Genomic DNA, 27,324 nt, shown 5'->3' with positions numbered 1-27,324 from the left:
ATCTAAGATGTTAATAAAAGGGGAAACGGGGTCTGGGAGTGTAAGGGAAACCTTTGTACTAAAGGTCATCATCAAGGAAAGAAGGAAGGGAGGGGAAAAGGGAAGAAGAGAGGAAGGGAGGGAGGGGGGGAGGGAGGAAGGAAAGAAGGAAAGCAAACAAACCAGCTAGTCAGCCAACCAGGAGGGAAAGAGTACTGATAGTAAGCATGCCAGGTAACAAAACAATTTGGGCCATTCAGATGGGGCAGCTAGTTCTCATTTATGAAATTCACTCTGAATAACCAATAACTTGTTAAAGAGGGAGATGTTCTATATGAGGCATTAACAACCCCACCAGCCCCAACACTGAGCTATTGTCTCTGCTTATATTCACTAACAAGTTTTTAAAAGATTTTTTTTTAATTTATTTATTTTTGAGAGAGAGTGTGTGCACAAGTGAGCGAGGAGCAGAGAGAGAGGGGGAGAGAAATTCCTATGCAGGCTCCACACTGTCAATGTGGAGCTCAGAGCAGGGGCTCAAGCTCACCCAATGCAGAACTTGAACTCATGAAACCTAAGATCATGACCAAGCCGAAGTCGGATGTTTAACTGACTGAGCCACCCAGGTGGCCCTATTCGCTAACATTTTAAATTCCTATTTGTTTATTTGCCCCTTCTGTTGGGATTTTTTTCATTAAAAAAAATTCCATTACTGTTATTTAAAAGAAAAATAACAAGACCAGTATATGAAACATAAAATAGAAGTCATAAAAAGGACCCAGCAATGTGTGTTACAGACGAACCATCCAATCTTTGCAAATTCAAAAACTAAAATATTACATACTACCATACACTAGAATTTTTTTTTTTAATTTTTTTTTTTTAACGTTTATTTTTGAGGCAGAGAGAGACAGAGCATGAACGGGGTCGGGTCAGAGAGAGGGAGACACAGAATCTGAAACAGGCTCCAGGCTCTGACCTGTCAGCACAGAGCCCGATGCGGGGCTCGAACTCACGGACCGCGAGATCATGACCTGAGCCGAAGTCGGCCGCTCAACCAACTGAGCCACCCAGGCGCCCCTACACTAGAATTTTTTAAAATCTTAAATATCAAGGGAGAATGTGCATTATGAAAAAGTAATGTTGAGAGATCCTATGTAATCAGTTTGGAGAGAGAGGAGGATGGTTGGCAAAAGAGATGGCAAAGACAGATAAAGAAGGTGATAAAAACGTAGAGTTGTGCAGGGGTGCTTGTGTGGCTCAGTCGGTTGAGCATCCGACTTTGGCTCAGGTCATGATCTCACAGCTCGTGAGTTCGAACCCCGCGTCGGGCTCTGTGCTGACAGGTTGGAGCCCGGAGCCTATTCCAGATTCTGTGTCTCCCTCTCTCTCTGCCCCTAACCCACTCTCACTGGCAATATGTCTCTCTCTCAAAAATAAATAAACATTAAAAAATTTTTTTAAAAAAGTAGAGTTATAAAAAACTGATGTATCAAAGTCACGGTGGAATAGAATGCATGTAAGGCCATACTGATCTCTGTGAAAGAATTAAAACTAATTAGGACATATATTCAACTCCAAGGCTTGGCAGAGACTAAAACAGAATTGTAAGAGAAATATGTAACTGAGAAATAGGAAAAGATGAGTATATGCAGAATAGAATGGAGAGATTATCCAACAATTATCAGGCAACTTATTGTGATCTACACATTTTACCTATTTAAGGAAATGGTCCAATTTTGAAGTCCCTAAGGAGGAGTCTGTGGCTAGGCTAAAGAGTCTAAAATTCCATGAAGTTGCTTATAACAATCTGTGTGGATCTGAATTTTCTGAAGAAACTTTTTTAGCTTTCATCAACTTTTAAGGTGTCTAAAACTCCATAAAGTTTAAGGACTCTCATCTAGATATAAGAAAAAGCAGCTGAATGGCCCCATGTTTAAACTTTCCCCATTCCCTCCATTCCAGCTTATCAGAGTCCAAAAAAAAATGAAAATTTAAAACATCACTTTAGGAAATTTCAAAATTCTTCAGCAATTTTTTTTCAGAAGAAAGACAAAGAGGGGCACCTGGGTGACTCCATCAGTTAAGTGTCTGACTCTTGATCATGGCTCAGGTCATGATCTCACGGTTCATGGGTTCATGAGATCAAGTCTCATGTCTGGGGTTCTGCTGGCAGTGTGGAGACTGCTTGGGATTCTCTCTCTCCCTCTCTCTCTACCCCTGACCCATTTGCGCACGCACGCACTCTCTCTCAAAATAAAATAAACTTAAAAAAAAAAAAGACAAAAGGTTGAAAGTATTTCAAAGTATACCACTAAATTTAGACATTAAGAAACTATATTTTTTCAATCAACTCTTATATACTATGCTTGTACAAAGGAGGTACTCAATAAACTCTTGTTGAATAAACAAAAACATACAGGGAAAAATAAAACTTTATAAATTATAGCATACATGCAAATTAGCTCTGGAGAAATGAACTTGCCTGTCAAAAGGTAACTCTTGGGCAATTAGGTGCAACTTCTGAATGATGTCTGCTGCCTCCTTTATCTACTCAAAAATAAATGAAAGCAATAATTAAAAAAACAAACCCTATACATACCAAATATATCTTTATATTTGAAAAAAATAATAATCCCCTATGTATGCCAATAGACCCTCACTCCAACAATTATCTTTTAAAATCCATACAAATAAAACCTTGTGAGCAACAGAAATACATTATCATCAATAAATGAATCAATAAAACATAAACATCTGTTTTTCTGGTATTGAAATTTTGTGATTTTAGAATGCCATAATCCCTTCCCAGTGAAACTTGCAGTTCAAGTTTACTCTGAAAAAATTAAAATCATTGCTTGCTGAAAGCCTAAGTGTCTCTTCTGGTTTATGAACCCAAAAAAGACAAACAAGATTTATGAAAATAATTCAGATCATATTGCTGCATATATCCCACTTTAAGCTGAACTGAATGAATATAACTAAATAAAACAGCTAAAATACCTACCATTTAATAAACACATAAATTTATAAAACTTGTTCTAAAAGCAAATATAGAGTTGAATATGAAGTCTCCTGAATGAAATATGGTACAGAGGTGTACTTCTTTAAGTGGTGGAACTAAAGGATTCAGGCCAAGGGTCTAAAGTTCTTGAAATGCAAATATTTGACCATGCTTACTTACACTAATGTGTGGGGGGAGTTATACAATATTCTCTTTTTCTTTAAGTTTCAATTAAGTACTGAGTTTTGGCACACCTTCAGTAACTGATTTATGATCACCCACTTTCTTTTACACTAAAAAATAAAGAGACTCTTACAAACATGAAGCAAGAGCTAAAAACATTAACACAGATCTTTCTAACCAAGCACTCATGTGAAGTCTGGCAAGCAAAGTGGACAACAGCAGGGCCAAACAAACTGTTGCCAAACAATAGTGAACATAGCATTCTGGTTTTAGTTATCTCTTCTCTCCTTGTCTGTATGTCACTGTGACATACAGTGGGGGGGGAAGAAAGTCAGCTAAACAACCTTCTTTCAAGATTGCAGAACAGTCAATACCGTGTACCCTCAGACCAGTATTAAGTGAGTAGTACCATGAAAAGGATTAACATAAACAATTCAGATTTTTCCAATCTCTTTGGTCCAAACTAGAGCTCTTTATTCAAGCAACAGAAACCAGAAACTCTGAATTCCTTGTACAGAAAGATATTTCAGCTTATCAATGATTTAGGTCACACCACCCCCTAAACCCAACAGAATATAACTATTAAATTCTGTTAATATTAAAAGTCAATTATGGGAAAGAACTATTAACATAGTTACCTCAGCATTTCCAAACCACACATAATTCTATAAACAAAAATGCCAAGACAATCCTGTAGTTAAAAATCTGAATATACACACTTCATCAGGAATCTGCAGGCAAGTGTACTAATACACATTTCAGAACAATAAAAAGTTTCAATAAATCAGCTACTCAGTGATTTGAAAGTAATAATTAGGGCATTGCTATTAATGATGCAGCTTGCTTTTATCATTCTGATAGTGCTCACCTTTTCAGAATTTGTAAAAACATCAGATTTCAATTCTCCATCTAGAAACTCATTGAAGTATTTCATCAATTTCTGAGCCTCCACTGCCCGTTGTCTAGGTGTGTTGACCCCTTCCAACTGGTCTCCAAGGTGACAGACCTTGGTTGCTACATAGCTGATGTGCTCATCTAGTTCTTGGAAATGTTGGAAGGCAACCTAGGAAAAATGTACACAAGCATAAAATATAATCAGAGAATCCAGTTTATAAATTAATTCATATCAAACCCAGAGCACCAATCTCATCCCTACTCTCTAACTTAGGTAACTGAAGATAATATAGGAGTTATATATGAGGTAAACTACAAAAACAACTTATGCCCATTAGCAGCATAACATGATCTGAAAACTTTTTAACAAACTTGCACACTTTTATACCTTTAACTATTAAAACATTTTATCAACATTTGTTTAGAAACAAAACAGCATCCTGTTTAACAACATTCCCAGTACCATTTAGTCCTGAAAACAATGAACTAAGTATCAAAGGGACCCATGATCTGGACAATTTGCTTGCCATCACGCGGAGTCAAAATACGTCAGACGTGAAAAACACTAATTAAAAATAGAATATTGGGAGACCTGGGTGGCGCATTTGGTTAAGCGTCCAACTCTTTATTTTGGCTCAGGTCATGATCTCATGGTTTGTGAGACTGAGGCCCATGTCTGGTTCTGCGCTGACAGAGCCTGCTTGGGATTCTTTCTCTTCCTCTCTCTTTGCCCCTCTCCTGCTCGTGCTTTCTCTCTCTCTCTCTCTCAAAAATAAATAGTTAACACGTATTTTAAATATTTGAAGAGCAATGCCAACATTAGAAATAAGGTAAGATGGTTCTTGCCCAGTTTTGAAAACAGAAAAGACTATAACAATTATTTAAATGAAGCAAAGGTACAATACTTCCTATTTTTCCTCTTTTCTGACTATAGAGATTGTTCTGTGGTATATGAAAATTATACACAATGAATGCCTTAGAACTGCCAATAACAAAATTGGTGATAATTCAGTATGACACTTCACTCTTACTTTAAGTTAAGATGGGGGTCGGGGGGGAGAGGCAAACATTCACTAAGGACTTCCTCTAGGCCAGACACTGTTCTAAGCATATTATATGTATTAACTTATTTAATCCTTGTAACCACCTATTTTTATAGATGAAAAAAACTAAAGCACAGGGAAGTTAAGTTGCTAGTAAGTGGCAGAGCAGACTTATCTCCAGAGCTTGTTAGGTTAACTAATAATACCATTATTATTACCAAGAGAAAACTGCATTGGAAGTATTTGGAATCTATCACTTTGACTATGTAAAAACACATCCTCTATCTTATGTAAACTACTGACTTTATTAAATGTTTTCTCACAGCCATATATGCTTAAGCGAAGGAATCTAACTAAATAAAATCTGAGCAGAAATCAGTTTGCTAATCCCTAACACTAAAGAACAAACAGCCCCTGGGAGGCAGCAATGCTACACAATGCTCCATGAACTACACTTATACAGGGCAATCAAGTTCCAGATCAGGCCCAGGCCATAAAAGGGGTTCACAGATTCCAGATTCAGTGTAGGACCTAAGAAGGGCTAAGAAATTTGGCCTACTTACCCCAGGGCCAGGCTGTGATTTGATTTTACTTCAAAATGGATTGACGAAGAGTACTGCATTCACTTTCCCCATGTTATACTACAATTCTCATGGGGACACATGTTCCGGGACTTCTGTAAAACTTCCCAGATCAGGGAAAAATGTGATCCAAGCAATACTGTTCTGTTATTGCTTTGTTTTATGTTTAAATGAGAATGCAAATGACACTTAAATATCCAAGCTAATCATGAGCCCCTAAAAATGCAGGTCAGCTAAAGTGACATTCTTCAAAGAATGCACTGTGACTGTACTGGATGCCACTCCAACCTAAGAAGGGAATACTGTGATCCCAAACCATGGATCAACAGCAAGTCTGTGCTAAGAGTGCCTCACAACAATTCATTGACATTTTTCCCCAGGGATGCAAACGGTGGAGAGAAACCTCAATGGTTACTATTATTTGACTAGAGTTCTTTAAGAACTTAATAGTGGAAGGGAATAAAAATATAATCTGTATAAACTATTCAGTGCTTAATCAGTGTTTACCTGATTGCTTTTCTGGAGCTCTTGTACCTTCTTGGCAAATTCCTTGGCCTCTTTCTGACACTGTTGCTCTAGTTTCTCTACTTTCCTTTGAATCCTTTCATCCATTATCTGGAGTTCTTGAATATGATTTACAAATTCTTCTAATAACCTAGTAGAGGAAAATCAGAGTATGTATCAATCCATCTATGATTAATCATTAGGAACTGACCAGTTCATCTGTAACAGAATATTAATAAGCATTTCTTAAGGTAGGAATGATGTTAATTTTCTCTATAGCATCTTAGGAATTATCTTTAACATGAATGAAAACCTCACTCAGAATCTCTGCCAGAATAGAAACCAATTTTATAGAAAACAGTCAAAACGATAAACATGCTATATAAAAATAATACTGTGCATTCCAGGGCAATGAGTTTCTGTTCCTCTGATTTATAACTACACTTAAAACAACATATTCAACATGTTTTTATTTTACAGGTAGAACCAACCTTTTCTGATTTATTACTAATTGAAGAAAATATTAAATTCTTATAACACAATAAAATTCCTCCCCTCATACCAGTTAAAATCCTTCTCTAAAAGAAATATAAAAGAAAACAAATCAATCCCTGACTTTTAATGCTTGTGTCTTTATCATCCAACTGTTAACTAAAACCCCTTTACATAAACGTTGAAAGGAATTTTAGTAGTCACCTCTATTCCAAACAGAAACTTGAACTAGGTGGATCTATGGGGAAAAAACATTTTTACTTCACCTTTTGGGATCAAAAGCTTCAGGTCCCCCTCTAGAGCCTCCTCCTGGGGTTCTCCACACAAGTCTTTCAATATACTCATCTGCCACAAAAGGCTCCTAGTATACAAAATAAGTGTTCTTTTAAAAAGTTTCATAGAAGATAACTTAATGCTACTTGCAAAAATTAAACAGGTTCTACTATGTGAGAACTTAAAATAGAATTAAATTATCATTTAAATACATCTACATTAAAATGTACAAGGCTTTTTCAATTGAAAAAAAATCAAATTAATAAAAATTAGGATATTAAAATATCAGAACAGTATCATGACTAGTTAGAACATCCCAGTGGGAAAATGAGCAAAGGACACAATTTATAGAAGAAATACAAGAAACATGAAATATATGTGGCTTCACTAGTAACCAAATGAGGTCAAATTATCACTTTTGTTTTTAACCTCACACTCTGGCAAAGTGGGTGGGTTTTTTTGTTTTGTTTTGTTTTGGTTTTGGTTTTGGTAATTATAATATGCAATATCGGAGAGGGTAAACTGAAATTCACACTCTCATCTAATCTAACATGTACAATATTTTTAAAGGATAATAAATAATGATTTAGTAACATAAACAGTATTACAAATACTCATACCCTTTAACCTAGTAATTCTACTTTTAAAATTCTAAGGGAAAAGCAGATATGAACACAAATTTTTTACAGAACATCCACTAAGTATTATGTACAATACTGAAAAATTGTCCATATAAATACTTAATGAAATCATTATTGAAAATTTATGACAAACTTCCAGGATGAAAACCATGTTCCTATTAAAATCATGCTGAAAAATCATGCAATGAGAAAAAAATGTTCATCTATAATACTGAAAAAAGTAGGATACAAAATTTACTAAATTTTCTGAGAAAAAAAGCATTTATTATGAAAAAAAGAATATTAGAGCAGATGATCCAATCAAGAAAATAAACACTCAAATGTTTACCATTAGCAGCTGACAATGAATTTTTTAGACTAATACACGCTAGTGTACATATTTTTCATACCATCTTCTTTCATGTAAATGGGTATCCTGTATTGCTTCCCACTTAGCATGTAACTTAGACTGCTACCATTTGCTGGTGATTCCAGTCTGAATTCTTATTATCTGCAAAATTTTCTATTTGTTAATCATATCTTAAAAACATATTTTCATTGATAAACATTCATTAAACAATAAAATTTCCAGTGCCAAGCACGCTGTTAGGCTTTGGAATAAAAAGATGTATTAAAAAACTGCAACCTCAGGAAACTCACAACCTAAGAGAGAAGAAATTATAAAGAATGCTAAAGTATGTGATAAGTAAAATTAAGAACCTGTGCCCAAACTTTAATATTAACACTGCTGAATAAGTTGCTACCTCAACAGGTAGTTGGACAACAAAAAAGGGGTCATTTATTAATTCAGCAAATTTTGCTGAGCAACTGCTATGTGCTGGGCACAGTGGTGGGTATTGAGAATACAAATTGTAATTCAATAGACAGGGTTCCTGAAAGGCCTCAGAGAAATGATCTTCTAGGTAAGGATGCCAACATTAAACAATTACAGAAATAACTAGTTACAACTGTGATAAATGTAAGGGAAAGAAAAAAGTCCTGGATCCAAGACTATACAACAGAAACAGAGATGACAGGAAGACACTAAGGGATAGAAGACTGGTAAGACACAGGAATTACAACTGGCAAACTTTCTGAGAGCTTAACACTTAAGCTGAGACCAAAAGAAAGAAGAAAAATCATCCAGACAAAAATGGAACAAATATCTTTCCAGATCATTAGGGAAAAAGAAGATAGAACTTAACCTAGTTGTGGAACTGAGATGGATAGATCACAAAGAGCTTATCTGGATGGAACAAGAGAGGTGACTATTAACGCCAACAGATAAGAAGTTCGCTCTTTTTATCATTATCATCACACTGGTACTCGAGAGACTGGTTCACTGACGTGAGTCTGATGTGAGAGGAGGAATGGGAGGATGAATTTCAGTCAGACTATGGATAACCATCATCATAAAAACAGGAATATGTGCCCAAAACAGGAATATGTACCAACAAGAATAACAGCTCACATAAACAGTTTACACGCATTGCCTCATTTACTACTCTCTTCATAAGACCTAGAAGGGAGGTCCTATTTCATCCTCACTTTATGATGAGGAAACTGAGAGTAAGAGAGGTTAATTACTTACTCAAGACGACACAAGCTGGGCTGAGATTTAAATCATTCTATTCTATTACTAGGTAAAACTGAATGGCAAATATGGGAAACTACAAGTAGCTCCTTGTACCTAAAGTTGGGTGGTAAGGATAACAGGTGAAGCTAAAAAGGAGAAAACTGTCACATGAAGGCCCACACACATCACTGATCATGTCTTTTGAAATTTCTACTTAAATTTATAAACATTCTAATTGTATGACCCATCAATAATGTAAACTAATAATTTTCTCAGACAACTGATAAACTGTCACATGCCTATCTATACATAAGATCTAATATCAACTTTCAAACTGGATCATATCTTATAAGAAAACCATACAGCTTTTACGACTGTAAATATCGCTGACTGCCCCCCCCCCAAAAAGTAAACACTAAACAGTAAGAACACAAAACAATATAAATGGGCATTAAAAATTTTTAAAGACTTTTTATATTGTACCTACAAGAGGCTCTTTTATAGTGGTCAAATAACTAAAAAATAGCAGTTATATTAATCCAGTTTCTCTCATAAGATTTCCATTATAGGAAAGCTATCTGATACGAGGAAGGCATAGAAAATAAAGAATATTGTTAACTACTTAAAAAATAAATCAGTTTATCCATGTGCTGACATGTTTGAGAATTAAACCCTAATGATGAATTAGATATCCTGCAAAGGAAAAATTTTGACCCTCTGAAATAACAATTAACTCATTTAGCAAACATATCATCATTTAGATAATCATACCTCTCTCAAGTCAATTTCATTTGTGTTGAAACAAAAGTTGACATATGTCTAATAATTTTTAATTTACATACATAAATTGGGAAACACTGACTCAAGATCAAGGAATTTATGTTTAGAGCGAATACTTAGATCTTTAGAAACTCAGCTACTTACAAACTTCAGGAAATCTGACAAGCATATGAATTACTCCTAAATAATGACAAAATGCTGACAGCAGCTAATTTTTAAGTGTTTATTAGGTGCCTAACACTTTACATACTTAGTGTCATTTAATACAACTCTATAAGGTAGGTTTTATTAATATTCATTCATTTTATACCTGTGAAATTGTGTGATACAAAAAGGTTATTTAATCCAAGGTCATATAGATTTATCTGATTTCAAAGGTCCAAGTTTTCAGTTTTGGTAAAATCCAGAGTTTTTTCTTCAAAAAAAGCTAAGTTAATTACAAAGTAGTCAGCTCTTCCAAAACTCCACAATACTTCCATTAAATAGCTTTACCTAGTAATGTTCTTTTTCCCTGTCAGTTTTTGCACATGCATACCTATGTAAATACTTAATAATCATAGTTCTCATTTGTTAATTTTGTTTATTAGTTATTCAGTAGTTGCAATTTCTTTTTTTTTCAATATATGAAGTTTATTGTCAAATTGGTTTCCATACAACACCCAGTGCTCATCCCAAAAGGTGTCCTCCTCAATACCCATCACCCACCCTCCCCTCCCCCCCCACCCCCCATCAACCCTCAGTTTGTTCTCAGTTTTTAAGAGTCTCTTATGCTTTGGCTCTCTCCCACTCTAACCTCTTTTTTTTTTTTTCCCTTCCCCTCCCCCATGGGTTTCTGTTAAGTTTCTCAGGATCCACATAAGAGTGAAACCATACGGTATCTGTCTTTCTCTGTATGGCTTATTTCACTTAGCATAACACTCTCCAGTTCCATCCATGTTGCTACAAAGGGCCATATTTCATTCTTTCTCATTGCCACGTAGTACTCCATTGTGTATATAAACCACAATTTCTTTATCCATTCATCAGTGGATGGACATTTAGGCTCTTTCCATAATTTGGCTATTGTTGAGAGTGCTGCTATAAACATTGGGGTACAAGTGCCCCTATAGTAGTTGCAATTTCTAATTAAATATGTTACACTGTTCATTAATTTCAATACACAAGTTTTATCAAATGATATATGCCCCAAAACTCATACATCAACAGACAAATATTACTGACATGGAGAAAAATAAGAATTTTTCATATGAAATATTTCAATTTTCTCAAAATACAATATTCCTTCATTCAACAAATATTCATTGAGAGCCTACTAGATGTTACTGACTATTCTATAAACCAAGGAAATAGCAGTAAACAAGGCAGGAGAAAATCTCTGCCCTTATGGATATCATGAAAGGGAATGACAGACAAATGAGCAGATACATGATAAATAAGAACTATGAAGAAAATTAAAAAGGATGCAGAGTGATGGATTAAAGTGGTTATTTTGGTAAACGTGATCAGACAAGGTCTAAGAAAATAAATTTTGAACAAAGACCTGAATACATCTAAAGGAATAAGCCATCTAGGAAAGGAATGCTCCAAGTACAGAGAACAAACAGTATGTGAGCAATGACAAGAGACCAGTGTAACTAGCAGAGTGAGTGAATGGGAGAACAGTTGCAGATAAGGTACAAGAGGTAGTAGAGCCCAGAGACTGTAGGATGCACTTTGATACACTTTCAGCTATGAACGAAGAAAAGGCAGGTTCCCAGGATGAAGGACTCTGCAATATACTAGCAACTATATGCAGTAATGATTCCACGATTCCTTCCCCCTGCCAAAAGAGGTACAACCATTTACTTGAATAACTAACTGTACACAAGGTAAAGGGAAATACTCAAACATTTTGAGGTCTGTTGTATACAGAGTCCTAGTTGATTCCGATACTTGATGGACTCCAAGCATCATGCACTCAAGAGAGTGAAGATATACAAGAGCCAAGATCCAGCTCATCACTGATCCAATGGGTCCATTAGCCCAACTACTGGCCATTTTCCCAGTCCATAAACATGTAAGAGGGACAGGCACACTTGATGGCTGACATAATTCCCACATCGGGTCCTTGGTCTATAGAGTAAGAGCTTTCACAGTAGGGAAGTCCAAGAAGTCTCTGAAATTGCCCCTCTGTACTCAATGTAGTAAATCAAGTGGAATGTCAAAATTTAGTGCCATTCTTAAGGCTCTAAAGCAAGGATCAGCAAATTTTTTTCTTAAAAAGCTGGACAGTAAGTACTTTACAATCTTTCTTATCACCATTCAGTTCTATAGCTGTAGTACAAATGTAGCGATAGACAATACATAAACAGATGGGCACAGCTGTATATCAGTGAAACTTTAAAAACAGGTATCTATCCCAGGGGCTATACGTTTGCCAACCCCTTATCTAAAGGATGTTCGGGCAATATTCCCCACAATTTTCTAATTTAATTCATCAGTCTAGGTTTTTACAAAAACCAGATAAATCCTGAAAGGTGTTTATCTCAAAATCAACAAAAAAGTAGCCTATTACATCTGTCATGCCAGATATAGTTTCTCCAAGCCTCATGGTATATGGCCAATGATTTGGCAAATACATTATTTTCTATGACAAATACACTATTTTCTGTCCCTATTGGAAAAAAAAAAAAGAGGATCAGACAGTTTACAGTCACATAGAACTGACAGTGGTATACAATTATAGCTTTGCTTCAGGACTATGTGAACTCTCCTATTATAACATGATTTGTACCATATGAACATTCTGCAGAACACCTTACTGATCCATCATACATAACCGACATCATTGGTGGAATCTTGGTAAGATACGTGTACTCATGTATATACTATACAAAGATTCCAGGGCACACTGAATCAGTAAAATTTTAAGGTAGTCAGGGGCCCTCCAGGACATCTCACCCAAAGTAAAGGACAATTATTGTACCCTGCACATCCCACCACAAGGAAAGACACACAATACCTGATAGGACTTTCCAGGTTCTGCATGCAGGGCACACATGCTCTGGCACATATACCAAGCGACACAAAAGCAAGAAAGGGCTCTGAAGAAGTGGGGGCCATACAACCAACCTTGCTGTCTGGGCCATACAACTTTGCAGACCCTATGGTATTAAAAGAATCAGTCTTAATTTAAGTATTAAAGGTATCAGTATTGGGAAACAATGTCACGTGGAGTTGTGGCAAACCTCAGTGAATAATCACAACACAAATTGCTAGATAATAAAGCAAGACCATGCCATCTACAGCAGAGGATTACACACCTTTTGAGAAATAATTCCCAGTGTGCTACTAGACCCTGGTAGAGACAGCACACCTAACCACAGAGCAGGAAGTGAACCTGCATCCAGAACTACATAGCATGAGTTGGGTTCTAAAAGACTCACCAAGATATTATGTCAACGGACTGAGAAACTATTTAACCTAGATGGATGTGGTAGACCCAGAACCAAACATGAATAGGACCAGAAAGCAAACTGCATAAGCAGGAAGCCAAACTTCTACCATTATTGTGCTAGCTTCTCTCCTTCAATTTACATGGATAGCCTTATGGGGCATCTCTTACAACCTGCTGATGGAGAAGGAAACAGCCTGAACTTGGCTCATGCAGAGAGTTGGCTAGGCATGTGGGTGCCAACTAAAAATGGACAGCAGCAGTAATTAAAACTTCATTCAGGGGAAGCCTTAAAATTCAGTGGCAAGAAACATCCTCTCAATAGTCAAAGTTTTGGTAAAGACATCTGGCCATTATCTTGGGTAGACAGAGAACTGACCTTAGTTTAGAATATATATGGACTCACAGACAATGGCAAAGGGCCTGACTATGAGAGGACAAAGACTGGAAGATTGAAGACAGAGAAATCTGGGATAGAGGCATGTGCATGGACACATGAAAGTGGGCACAGAGTGTAAAGATCATTGTGTCACATGTTAACACTCGCCAGAGGACATCCACCATGGAAGAAAAATCAAACAACCAAGTAGACAAAATGATTCTGCCAGTGGACATCAGCCAGCCTTTACCCAGCATTAGCACACTGGGGACATGAACAGAAAGAACACAGTACAGAGACAACATGGCCTCCATAGCATGAGGTCCTACTTACCATGGCTGATCCAGGTACTGTCAAAACTGAATATCTAGCCTAACGGTGATAGAAACCAACTCTGAGCCCCTGAAATCACCCCATCCTTCAAGAAGACTACTAACCCAACCACATGGTGGCAAGTTGATTACCTGGTTCCTTTCCATTTTGGATGAGTAATTCATTCTGACAAGAATAAAAGCATTCAAGTTGGGTATGCCTCTCCTCAGAGGGAGTGTCTGTTCCTGTGGCACTGGATCCCACATATCACATCAGAGTAAAGGACCCATTTTACAGCAGACAAGGTAACCATGGATCCACTGGTCATATCACAAAGCACACCACCCAGAAGCTGTCAGTCTAATAGGGCACTGGAACAGTCTGCTGAAGGCATAGCTGAAGCGCCAGTTCAGAGACAATAACTCAACAAAGATGGAGCACTATTCTACAAGATGCGGTATATATTCCAAATTTAAAACCTTTATATGAGGGACACCTGAGCGGCTCAGCTGGTTAAGCATCCAACTCTTGATCTCCGCTCAGGTCATGATCTCACGGTTCATGAGGTCAAGCCCCGTGTCAGGCTCTGTGCTGATAGCGTGGAGCCTGCTTGGAATTCTCTCCCCCTCTCTCTGCCCCTACCCAACTTGTGCTCTCTCTCTCTCAAAATAAATAAACTTAAAAAAAAAATAAAACCTTTACATGATGCTGTGTTCCCACAGGAAAAACAAGAGTCTGAGAACAAAGTATAAAAGCAGAAGTGGTCCTGCTTATAATGACTCTCCATTTGTACTTGCTATTCCCACAATTCTGGAGTCTTGATGTCTAGAGGCAAAGATCTCTTTGCCTGAGAATATAGTAAGAGTCCCATTAAACTATAAGTGCTGCCTGGGCTTTGGCTGCTTATATCCAGAGGATAAAAGGCAAGAAGAGTGACCATCTTGGCAGAGGCAACAGATTCTGATTACCAGGAGGCAGGGCTGCTATTACACAATAGGTGCTGTAACAGTATTTGTGACACACAGATATATTTGTGGAGTACTCTTGGTACTCCTTTGACCAATTCTGAAAGTACACAAACAAGTGTAGCAACCCTGGCCTAAGATGGGTATGGTAACCAGTTAAGCCACCAAGAATAGTGGAGGCACTAGCTGAAAGTAAGGGGGTATTAGAATGGAGAACAGAGAAGGGAAACATAGAAGAGAGAATTGTCAGTTGCAACCTGAAACCAGTCACAATAGCAGGAACCACAGTTCATCCCACTAACCTTCTTCTAATTTTCCTCCCAACTGGAATGCCAAAGGAGCTGCTCCCCAAATGCGTATGAAAAAGTGGAGCCTAGTGGCACAGAAGTGGTCTGTGGTAGACACACTGATGTATTATCCAGATCTCCCTTCAAGAAGGGACTTGTTCTAGCTGCTACCAGTGCCATGCTGTCAGTAGAGAGCCTTCAGCTGGCAGTATTTTCAGGGATCACCTCAACTGCAGAGAATCAATTCACTCAATATCATACCTTTCCCAGTGTGGTCTATATAAATGACTAAGATAGGGACAATTTTGGTCTAAAGCAGGACAACTCGCCCCAGGGGCCAAAAACACTCTCACTGGGCCAACACTGTAACTCTATTTCTCCATACGCCTGATCTTGTATCCTTACTCTGTCCCTTCACAGATATTCACACCAAGGGTATCTCCTAAAAATATTCTGCACACGAAACTCTGTCTCAAAGTCTGCTTTTCAGAGAACTCAACCTGCAACACTGTAGTAGTCCAATGGAGAGATGATGATAATGGTTCAAATGGAAGTGACGGTGGTGAAGATGCTAAAGAATGGTCAGGTTCACAACATTTTAAAGAATGTATTCACACAAATTGCTGGATTGGATGTGGAGACAAAGTTAAAAAGGAAATCATGATTATTCATGGAGGAACGCAGACTGAACAACTGTGTGAATGATGGGTAGTGTCATTTACTGAGACTGGAAAGAGATGCAAGAGGGAGTGAGGAAATGAGTTCTGTTTTGCATATGACGTGTTGTGAAGGCTTATTAAATGTACAGTAATTGAAAATAGCACATGATTAGAAAAATAAGTTTGTATTACAGGGAAGAAACTAGAGCTAGATACAAAATTAGAGTTATTTAAAATCTCAGAACTAGATGAAATTTAGGAAGGAGAAGAGCATGCCAACAACATTCAGAGATAAATGAAGGAAAAGGATCCAACAAAAGAGACCAAGTAGGAGGAACTAGAGAAGGAGGAAGAAAACTCAGGAGTGAAGGAGTGTCCTGGAAGCAAAGTGCAGGTTTTATCTCAGAGGCAAATTATCACTAGAGTTTAAGATAAATCAGCTACTGCTCCCAGTGGAATGAAAGTTCCAAAAAAGCAAAAAGCAAAACCAAACAAATGAATCCCAATAACTTGCTCTCTCTAATACTTAATGTTGCTGCAGAGGCATTTACAATAAGAAAGATAGCCAAATTAACAGATTTTAAGACCTCCAAATGACCAAGTCACCCCAAAGGATTCTCAAAAATACATGTAAATAATCCCCCCCAAAATCTTTCAGAATTTCACAAACCTGACAAAGTTCTATCTTTACCTTCTATTTCACTATAGTAATTAAAAGCAAAAATTGTCCCAACAAAAACAAATACCTATGAATTATGCACTATAGACTAAAATGCTATTATATTAAATTCAACTTTATGTAACTCATTATTGTAGTCAAACTGATTTCATATTTTTTACAAATGCTACCAATGACAAGAAAAACATGGAGTTTATAGTTATTTGTATTAAAAACTAAGACATCAAGCCCCTGGACAGGAACATGAATCCCTAATTTAACACTGTTTGAGAAAAGTGAACTTTTATATTTTCTTATAGCAACCTTTCCCAAAACAGATCCAATACAATGTGTTACAACCACCTAGAAACTCAAAGAAACTAATATTTTGCCCTAGCCTATGTAAGAAAATAAATAAATAAGTATTAATTAATTATTTAAAAAATAAGGCTCAAAGGATTTCCGAAAGAAGTATTTCTGTATCCTATTAAGCCAACAAACCATGGGTTCAAGTACTACCTACAAAGTATTTTTCTTAAATTTATTGTGCGTATCATGCCAAACTAATCTCTAAAACACTGCTTTCTGGGGTGCCTGGGTGGCTCAGTTGGTTAAGCATCCGACTTCAGTTCAGGTCATGATCTCATGGTTGGCGAATTCAAGCCCTGCATCAGGCTCTGTGCTGATAGCTAAGAGCCTGCAGCCTGTTTCCGATTCTGTGTCTCCCTGTCTTTCTGCCCTCCCATGTTCGTTCACTCTCTCTCTCTCTCTCAAAAACAAACATAAAAAAATAAAATTAAAAAAAAAGGCACTGCTTTCTTTTCATCAGAAACTTCTCTATGCAATTCCTAAACTATCAAGTTCACACTCTTCTGTTTACCCTTTTAGATTCTTATCTTACATTTCCTACCCAACTTCTTTGCTCCCCAAAATGAACAGCCACACTAGCTAGCATCAGCCAATTTCAGTCTTCTCTTCATACCCATGCTACTTCTGCTTCCTTACATGTAGCCAGGTAACTCATCCCACAAGGCTACTCTTTCTCCTCCCACAATTTAAACACCTCTATATAATTATTCAAAGCCTGGCTCAATTCCCATTTCCTCCTTGAAGAATTCCTTCCCTACATGACCTCCACTGATTTCTTCACTCTTTAAACCCGAAAGAGGCTTAGAAATTCAAACCTCAACACAGAACACTATACTATTATCATTTATTGTTTTACAATAACTTTTGTAAGTTTCACTCTTCCCCACACTTAAATTGAAAGCAGAGGCAGCATCTGCTGAAATGTCATACATTTCTCTTGCTTTCCAACTGTGGTCAATAGAATAATGTTGAGCACCACAGATGCACAATAAATCAAAACACTTGCTAGTTAGGACCATGGCCAAATCCCCTGCAGAAGATCTTGAAAATCAAGCCCTGATTCATACATACAAAATCAGAAAGGCAGTACTACCACCCCACACGCCAAAAATAAAGAACAAGCATTCTATGGTAGTATAAATCCAAAATTTTATCAGAAACCAAATATGAACCTTATGCAATTCTAACACTGGAACTAAATGAGTTACTACATTTTGCCTCTCCTTTTTTAGCCCCACTTGATTTGGTTTTCATGACACTATGTGTTTTATGACAGATTAAGAAATGAATTACATTTATTGAGTATTGGTGGTTGTTTTTTTTTTTTTTTAAAGCACACAAAATGGATTCATTCTACCTAGGGAAAGGTAGGAAGACAAAGCACATTAAGACACTTAAATACAGGGGCACCTGGGTGGCTCAGTAAGTTAGGTGTCTGACTTCAGCTCAGGTCATGATCTTGCACTCCATGAGTTCAAGCCCCACACTGGGCTCTGTGCTGACAGTTCAGAGCCTGAAGCCTGCTTCAGATTCTGTGTCTCCCTCTCTCTGTCCCTCCCCCGCTTCTGTTCTCTCTCTCTCTCTCTCTCTCAAAACTAAATAAACATTTAAAAAAATTTTTAAAAGACACCTAAGTACAACTAAGGCAAACTTTTACAAGGTTAAATTTGAAAACTACCTGCAACACTGAGATGAACAGTTTTAGTTTTTTAGTCATTTTTAAAAAAAAATTTTTTTTAACGGTTTTTATTTATTTTTGAGACAGGGAGAGACAGAGCATGAATAGGGGAGGGTCAGAGAGAGGGAGACACAGAATCTGAAACCGGCTCCAGGCTCTGAGCTGTCAGCACAGAGCCCGACGCGGGGCTCGAACTCACGGACCGCGAGATCATGACCTGAGCCGAAGTCAGCCGCTTAACTGACTGAGCCACCCAGGCGCCCCTAAAGTCATTTTTAATATCCATCTTGAAGGAGATGGCAGCTCTTTCAACTATGATAAAATGAGCCAATTAATCTTATTAGCAGAACTGTTTTGAAGACAATTACATGGTGGTACTTTAGACTCCTATGAAACATTTTAGTTTCTCTTACACAAAATCTCTCTTCAGAATAGAGTATATCTCACTTCTGACAGTAAAGTAGTATCTGATTTCCACGCCCAAAAGAGAAAGGTAACAGAACATTACGGCATTTTTTATACCAGTCTCAAAAGAATCACAAATTAGGTTTAAAAATTTTAAAGCTAGAATGGTCATTAAATATCATCTTACCCTAGTCCCTTCAACTCCTTTTTATATATAAGTAACTGAGGCAATGAAATTTAAGCCTTGTCAAGGTATTAATCCAGTATTCTAACCAGAGATTTTTCCATTCTATTACAGTATCTTTTAAAATTATACAAAGACCATGAAAATCATCACCTGAAGTATGTAACAATGTTACATTAGCATTTCAAATCAAATCAAATGCATTTACCAATTTACACATTCAGTGTATTACAGGCACTTAATAAACACTTTTGGAATAAAATTAAGCACGTGGATCCAAGGAATTGTTCATTTTTTTGATTCATTATATCCTTAACAAAAATGTATATATATGATATAGTTAACTATATTGTTATTACTATTTTCATATTTCCATTCCAAGGAAAGAAAACAGAATCAGAACAGTATAAGTTTTTAAAATATCTTATATACATAAACTTTTAGCAATCAAAACTTTTAAATTACATACCACTCAGCTCTGGAACACACCAGGGACTCAATATTTTACACTAATTACACATACACAGTCAATAAATGATCCTCCACTTGAAGGCTTGTTCATTCCAAAAGTTCACTACCAGGTTGGCTTGACTGGAAAATTCAGTCTACAAAATACTTAAATATAAAACCATTATCACTCTTTAAGCATCTGCCTCTACCTCCACCACTCTACTGAGAGTGGCAGAAGCCTACTAAATCTTGGTGTAGATAAGGAGTTGATCAGCCCCAGTTCCAAACATCTATTGCTGCATAATTACCACTCCAATAAATTAGTGGCTTAAAATAACAATGATGATTATTTCTTCACAAATCTGCTATTTGGGCAGGACTCAGGAGGGGAATCTTGTCTCTGTTCCATGTCACATCTGCTGAAGCAGTTCAACTTGGCACTAGAAGATCTACTTTCAAGCTAGCAAGTTGATGTTGACTATGGGCTAGGAGTTCAGTCAGAACTGAAAGCCTTGGCTTTCTCATTGGACTATGTGGTATGGTCGCTGGGTTCTAAGAGGGGGAATCCAAATAAGGTCAAGCATATCGCCTTTTATGACCTAACCTTGGAAATCACATAGCATCACTTCTATAGTTATAGTCCTGTCTAGATTCAAGAAGGCAACATGGACCCTACCTCTCAACGTGAGGAGTGTCAACATCTCATTATAGGATAGCAAATAGTGGCCATCCTGGAAAACACAAGTCTCCATGTCACCTTTTTGTAATTCTCCCCCTAGTGTGATCTCCTACTTCCAGGATTATTTCTTCTTAGTCTCCTTTGAAGGCTTTTTCTCCCTGACCTATTCTCAATCTAATCCTGTTCTCAATCCACTTACCAATATTAATTTTAAGAAGCTACTAATCTTCTTTTTTTAATTTAATGTTTTTATTTATTTTTGAGACAGAGAGAGACAGAGCATGAGCAGGGGAGGAGCAGAGAGAGAGGGAGACACAGAATCTGAAGCAGGCTCTAGGCTCTGAGCTGTCAGCACAGAGCCCAACATGGGGCTTGAACCCACGGACTGTGAGATCATGACCTGAGCTGAAGTCGGATGCCCAACCGACTGAGCCAGCCTGCTGCCCCAAAAGCTACTACTCTTCTAATGGCATTCTTCTAAGAAGTTCAAACATCAATTTGTTTAATCTTAGAGATAACTCTCTAAGGTAGGTACTATTACTATCCTCATTTTACAGATAAGAAAACAGGTACAGAAAGGTCAGGTAACTTGTCCAAGATCATAAAATAGTAAGGGATAAAGCTGAGAGATGTCATCCATTCCCAGGTCTAAACAGCCACACATAAAAGATGAAGATCCCCATAATAATTTGTTGTTATCTCTACCTATGGTGTCTTTCTGAAATACTAATTCATATTTCCAACTGCCTTCTGGACTTCTTCACCAGGATGTCTTACTAAAAACTTAAAATATAGGTTTAAAAAATGAATACATGATCCCTTCCCTCTGAAAGGGTCCTTCCTATTTTCTCTGTCACAGTTAATCAATCACCAACCACCTACTTTTCTAACTTCATAAATTTGGAATTAACTCCTCAGTAATCAAAATCTTTTGATTCTTCTTCCAAAATGTCTTCCCAAATTTCCTGCTTTCTCTGTCCCCACCGAATTAGGTCAGAATTTCACCTGCCTAGACAAGAACTATGCCTGGCAGGGTATGACTTCTATTTTACCAGCTAACAATTTCTTCCTCATTGAAGGCCATTCTTCACAGTAACATTAAAATTATCTGCCTCTCCACTCCTACCCGCCTCCAACAAAAGTCATGGCAGCCCCCATAAGCATGGCCTATAAGGCTTTCTCAAAGATTCCCCCAAACTGCCTCTGTGGTCCGAATGCCTTGCTATGAACCACCATTCCACATGCCTAAAACATGCATACACAGACCCGATCTCTTCTCAACTCAATGTTTTCCTGAACACAGCTCACCTTAAAAATTAGTCACTTCTCTCTCTGCCTTGGAATGCCCTTCTTCTGCTTGAAAAGTTTCTAGTCATCTATCAATACCCAGTTTATATGTCAATACTATATGAAAGCTTTCCTAATTATCCCAGGAAGAGATTGTGTACTTGTACTACACTGTATTATCTGTTAATATACATCTCCCTGTAATACTGCAATATAACAAATACATATATATGTATATAAAATATACATATTTAAAAAAAATTTTTTTAATGTTTATTTATTTTTCTTGAGAGACACAGAGACAGAATGCAAGTGGGTTAGGGGCAGAGAGGGAGACACAGAATCTGAAGCAGGCTCCAGGCTCTGAGCTGTCAGCACAGAGCCTGATGCGGGGCTCGAACTCATGAGCTGTGAGATCATGACCTGAGCCGAAGTCTGACACTCAACCGACTGAGCCACCCAGGCGCCCCTAAAATATACGTATTATAAGAAATATACATTTTAGTCTTTATACTTAGCTCCTGACTATAGTTTCTAAAGCCTTTGTTTTTTCCTAAGTGAAAAATGTGCTAGAGGCATCTTTTGTTCTAATATTTGGTCTTTAGCTCTGGTTCCAGATGCAAAGCTCCTAAAACCCTTGTAATTTCTTGAGTGATGTGGTTGATAGGAGCATCTGACGTAGAGCACCTAAATCTTGGAATTTCCTGGGTGTCTTTTGTTCTACTGAAGCAACAGGGCTCCTGGATGGGGGCTGGTTGCCAGAAAGATCAAGCATGATTAGAAGCCCCTCTACTCCTGAATTAACTGAGTTAATAATTGGTTATTCCTAAGTGATAAAGCCTCTATAAAAATCTTTAAAAAGTCTCTAAAGTATGGGGTTCAGAGAACTTCCAGGTTGCTGAATACATCAAAGTGCTGGGAGGGTGGTGCACCCAGGGAGGGAATGAAAGTGCTATGCTCTTTCCTCTATACCTTGCCACATACATCTCTTCCATCTGGTTGTTCCCAAGTCACATCCCTTGGTAATAAACTCATAATCTAGTTTGTAAACTGTTTTCCTGAGTTCTGTGAGCTGTTCCAGCAAATTATCGAATCTGAGGAGGTGGTCATGAGAACCTCTAATTTACAGCTAGTTTATTAGAAGCACAGGTAACAACCTGGACTGCCACTGGTATCTGAAGTGGTGGCATTCCTGTGGTACTGAGCCCTTAACTTGTGAGATCTGATGCTAACTCCAAGTACACAGTGTCAGAATTGAACTGAACTGTAGAACACCCAGTCACTGTCTGCTGGAAAACTGCACTGTTGTGGGTAAAAGCTGTACACATCTAGGGTCAGAAATGAATAATTGAGACTAGTGATAGAGTGTTGAGAGAACAGAGTTCTTTTCCTTTCATTCTCCCAAGTAGGTTTTTAACTCAAACCATCTTTTAACTCCAGTACTTGAAATGACTTCTGTCCTAGTACTCAATAATTGTTTGGGGAATAAACACATTTCATAAAATACACGATAATTAATTAATCGGTAGCCAGGTTCCACAAACACTTATCTAACAGCTAACATGGCTAAAACAAGAAGCATTTCAGCAGCGAGAAGGTAATGGAGTGGTGCTTACTTGCATATCTCATGTTGACTTATATTTAGCTAGTTAATTGAACAAGAGAGATTTTTCACTACATTTAAATAACTTTTGTAACTTAGTTTCAAAATCCAAGAAACATAAATGTGTTTGTGTGCAAAAAATGTGTTCTTGGCTATTTAAATTCTAATCTGGAGGTCAAAACAAACATTGTTACCACAGTTAAATTACTTGACTTCAAACACAATTATCAAGATACCTACATTCACAGGAAAGAAAAAAGTCAAATTCTTAATCCTGGCATTTAGGACCTCCACAATTAAACCCCAAATTACCTTACAGGCCACTCCTCTTCTTCATGCATGCTATACTCCAGCCAAAGTGGAACTCTTCCCCTTGCCTCAAGGATCTATACTTGCCTCCCTTTGTGTGTTGGCTTTTACTGTCTACTTTATTAGAAAGTCCCTCCATGCAGTTGCACAAACTCAAATCTAACAGATCCTTTATACATCATTCAAATGCCACCTCTTAATCCTTTCCCACTTCTAGAAGTAATCTTTCCATCTTCTCAATTCCTACAGCACTTTATCTTTGACACCATTTACAACTTTGTTTCAAGTGTACATAGCTATGCATCTATATTCTCTCCCCATATTTAATAATAAGGGCAAGTTCTATATGTAATTAAACATCTCCCGAAGTATGCTCCATGGAATTCACAAAATTAACAAGAAGTAGAAAATATAACAATCTTTAATATATGGAGGTATGTTGTAAACCTCTAATGAAACAAAATATGCCCATTTCCAAAACTTATTTGGCCTCTAAACCATTTGGGTTATTTTGCAGCACATCTCATAGGATTAATATTTCTATGGCATTCCTTTTGAGACATGCAGTCTCATTAATCTTGGCATCTTCTCTTGAACTTAATAGGAACTCAACAAACATTTGTTGAATGAATGGGTAATGGACCCTGGTTAACAAAGAACTCCTCCATAAAGGTAGCCTGCCCAAAAAGAAGACTTCAAGAATGACAGCAGAGAAAAACAGTAAGACTACAATGTCCTCGATAATGCAGTAAGAGAAGAGAGGAATATCTGTGACAACAGAAGAAGAATTTACTACCTCAGCCACTTTTTATATGCAGAGGACATAATTAATCCAAACCACACAGGAATTCCTATTTACAATGCCCATCCTGAGGTAAACATGGAGATAGAACTTTTCAGCAAATCTGTCAAAAAGGGTTGAAACTATGAAGATATTCTGGTCAATTTCCAGGACACATGTTATTAAAATAACTGAAACATCTATTACTAAATCATATCCTGGAGTTTTATTTTGTTGTATGAAGGTGTTTACATGATAAGAGGAAGTCTCATAGGATCAACAATAAGACTTTAAAAGAAAAAGAGTTAACACTTTATGAAATTTCATGGATTGAAAGCATAATTTTGTATTGATTTAACCTCATCTCCATTGTGGAAAAATGAAAGCAGAAACCAGGATGCATAAAAACAAAATATCCTGACTACATCCTGACCTGTTTCCTACAGTTCTCTAGCTATGTCTAAAAAACGGGAAGAGAAAAAGACCCTCCCTAACATGTCCTACAATCTAGATCCTATGGTAGTAGCAACAGGAAATGGCAGCGATGACTGGGGTTTGTTTTTTGTTTTCCTCCTCACTCAAAAGCAGAGAGACCAACTTTTCACTTAGGGATGAAAGCTTACTCAAGAGTAGAGTCCACTGCAGGGCTGAAAAGATAAATACATTTCTTAATCATAACTATTAACATTTAATTGTAACTTTTAACACAATATGCTTTTAATTTTGATGAAGCAAGAAGAGAAAGTCACATGAATTAAGATCTATGCATGTGTAAGGCTGTCCTATGAACCCTGTGGCCACAGGACTAGTCTGCCATCACTGATCAGTTAAGTGAATGTTACCAGCTATACATAAGGAGTCACTCAGTTAAATTAAATCCTAATTTGATTTAACTACTTTACTAAATGGCATGACCCTAGAAAGCAAATATAAATATTTACTACCCCCCCAAATATATATATGTATTTCTCTTCCTCCTCCCCTGTACCCCAGGAGGGGAAGGAGGGCAGAAATCAAATATATTTTAAAGTTAGGGGACTCATGTGGTCAAACATTTAAAGAAAAATAGATATAAGATGGTCCAAAACACAACTGGAAACGTCAAGCAGGATTAAGTCACAGGTTAATGCCTTATGAATCATGTAACAGAATAATAGTTTTCTGTTAACAGTATTTCATGAAGTATATTAAAGATCTCAACTTCATGAACAGTTTTCTACCTTTATGAGACATGAAAAATAAAACAAGAAACTACAGAACTATTTAGTATCTTGCCCAGGAACATACAATAAAAGCTTTTAGCAAAGGAGTGTCTTCCTGCTCCTGAATCAATCAATGAACAGATGGCACAATTATGAAATTTGAGAAGTTAATATAATCTACCTCCCAACACTTAATATCTGAGAACATACAATTAATATTTCCAAATTCTCTCTTGTAATTCTCTCTTCACTCACAAATTACTATTTGATTATTAGCTATTATAACAATAATATATGTTATTCCTCTCAACATAAGCATGATCTATCCAGGAGCTGAAAGAATTCCAAAATATAGTAACAGTAACATATGAAAAGTTCCCAATTGTTGCAAAAACTGTGGCCAAATTTCAAGCCAAAACTGCTGACTCGGAAGCAGAAAATCCAATCTTCACTTGCGGAGAAATTCTCTATTGTCAACTACAGTCGTCTCAATTATTATACTTTTGCTGTGAAAGACGAGCACACACAAAAAGGGCCTTTCCTTCCTTTTTCGTTACATCTGTTTTCACTTCTTTCACAAAAGGAGAGCCTTTATAACGTTTCATTGTTTGGCGATCCAGTTAGAATTTCCTATTCTGTTCATCTCAAACACCACAGCTTCTTACATTGGATTTCACTAAATTAAATTTTAAGTTTCAGAGAGTGAAAACGCTCAAGGAAAGAAACACAATAGAATGCTCATTGTCTCAGACACTAAGGATTCTCTAGCTAGCAGTTAGGTGGTTTTATAACACATTTAAATTCCTTGAGACCCGAACATTGATTTTAGTTTCGCTCCCCCCCGCCCCCCTTCAGTCTGAAGGGCTAAGTGGGCCTTTATTGTCCTAAAAAGCATTTCAGCCTCTTCGAACGTAAGGTAAGGGGAAACTGGCAGGCACCTGAGTGCCACTTGTAACGTTCACTAATGGAATAATTTTAATGACTCAACAGCGAGAAGCCCCCAGTCGGCCCAGTCTCAGGTGGCCCCCTTAGAATATTATCTGAGGATCCAAGCGACAAGACGGGAGACTCGCCCAACCCGGGGCTCCCGGCTGCTCTCTCCGCGCCCTGAGCCAGCCTTTCCCACTTCTCATCCCCAGTACACCTTCCAACGCCCAAACCTCCGACGCTCCCCTCCAGCCCCGCGGACAAAACCAACCCTCCTCCTTTCCCATTCCGGGCTCCCTTCCCTGCCCACCTCCCCACCCAGGTCCCCCAGCCACCCCTCCCCCATTGCACGCTCCGCCCGCGCGGCCCCCAGAGCCGCCACCCCACCCCTCGCCTTTCCCACCTTTCCTCCCAGGGCCGCGCCCGCGCCTCCGCCCGCCCGCCCACCTCGCGGCCCGCACTCCGGGCCTGCCACTCCCCGGGGAGCCGCCGGGACTCACCTCGAAGAGCTCGGCCGTCGTAGCCATCCCGGCCGGCTGAGAGGCTCGCCTCGCACTGGAAGCCGTCTCCTCTTCACATGCTGCGCCTCAGCGGCGCCGCGCACAGCCCTCTGCTCGGCTCGCCAGCTCTGGCTCCCGGCCGCCGCGGGCTCCCCCACTCCCCACAGAGCCCAGGCGGGGCGGGAGGGCGGCCATGAAGCGAAGGCGCAGACGCCTGTCAGCTGCCTCCCGGCGCCGCCCGCGCCGCTCCCATTGTCACCGCCTCATACGCCGGAAGTGGAGCTGCGCGCGCCCGGTTGGCTGTCGGGTGGGGCCGGCGAGGGAAGCC

The 27,324-nt window shown here is 38.1% G+C and overlaps 1 protein-coding gene across 1 annotated transcript in view; it reads right to left on the bottom strand.

Annotated features, from left to right (window-relative positions):
- The window catches only part of EXOC5 (exocyst complex component 5), a 55,656-nt gene extending 28,404 nt beyond the window's left edge, over positions 1 to 27,252 (bottom strand). The window contains exons 1-5 of the mRNA XM_047079587.1: positions 26,997 to 27,252; positions 6,947 to 7,041; positions 6,192 to 6,339; positions 4,035 to 4,229; positions 2,465 to 2,529 (exon numbers count right to left, since the gene is read on the bottom strand). Coding sequence (XP_046935543.1) covers positions 2,465 to 2,529; positions 4,035 to 4,229; positions 6,192 to 6,339; positions 6,947 to 7,041; positions 26,997 to 27,023 — 530 coding nt within the window. The 5' untranslated portion in view covers positions 27,024 to 27,252. The remainder of the gene's footprint in view (positions 1 to 2,464; positions 2,530 to 4,034; positions 4,230 to 6,191; positions 6,340 to 6,946; positions 7,042 to 26,996) is intronic.
- Between the last annotated feature and the right edge of the window lie 72 nt (positions 27,253 to 27,324).

Source organism: Lynx rufus, unplaced genomic scaffold, assembly GCF_022079265.1.
Source record: "Lynx rufus isolate CCGP_SWC_20201006 ecotype Redwood Valley unplaced genomic scaffold, mLynRuf1.p SCAF_17, whole genome shotgun sequence".
NCBI classification, from domain to species: domain Eukaryota; kingdom Metazoa; phylum Chordata; class Mammalia; order Carnivora; family Felidae; genus Lynx; species Lynx rufus.
The sequence above is the reverse complement of the archived record's forward strand: the minus strand, read 5'-3'. Positions and strand labels throughout refer to the sequence as shown.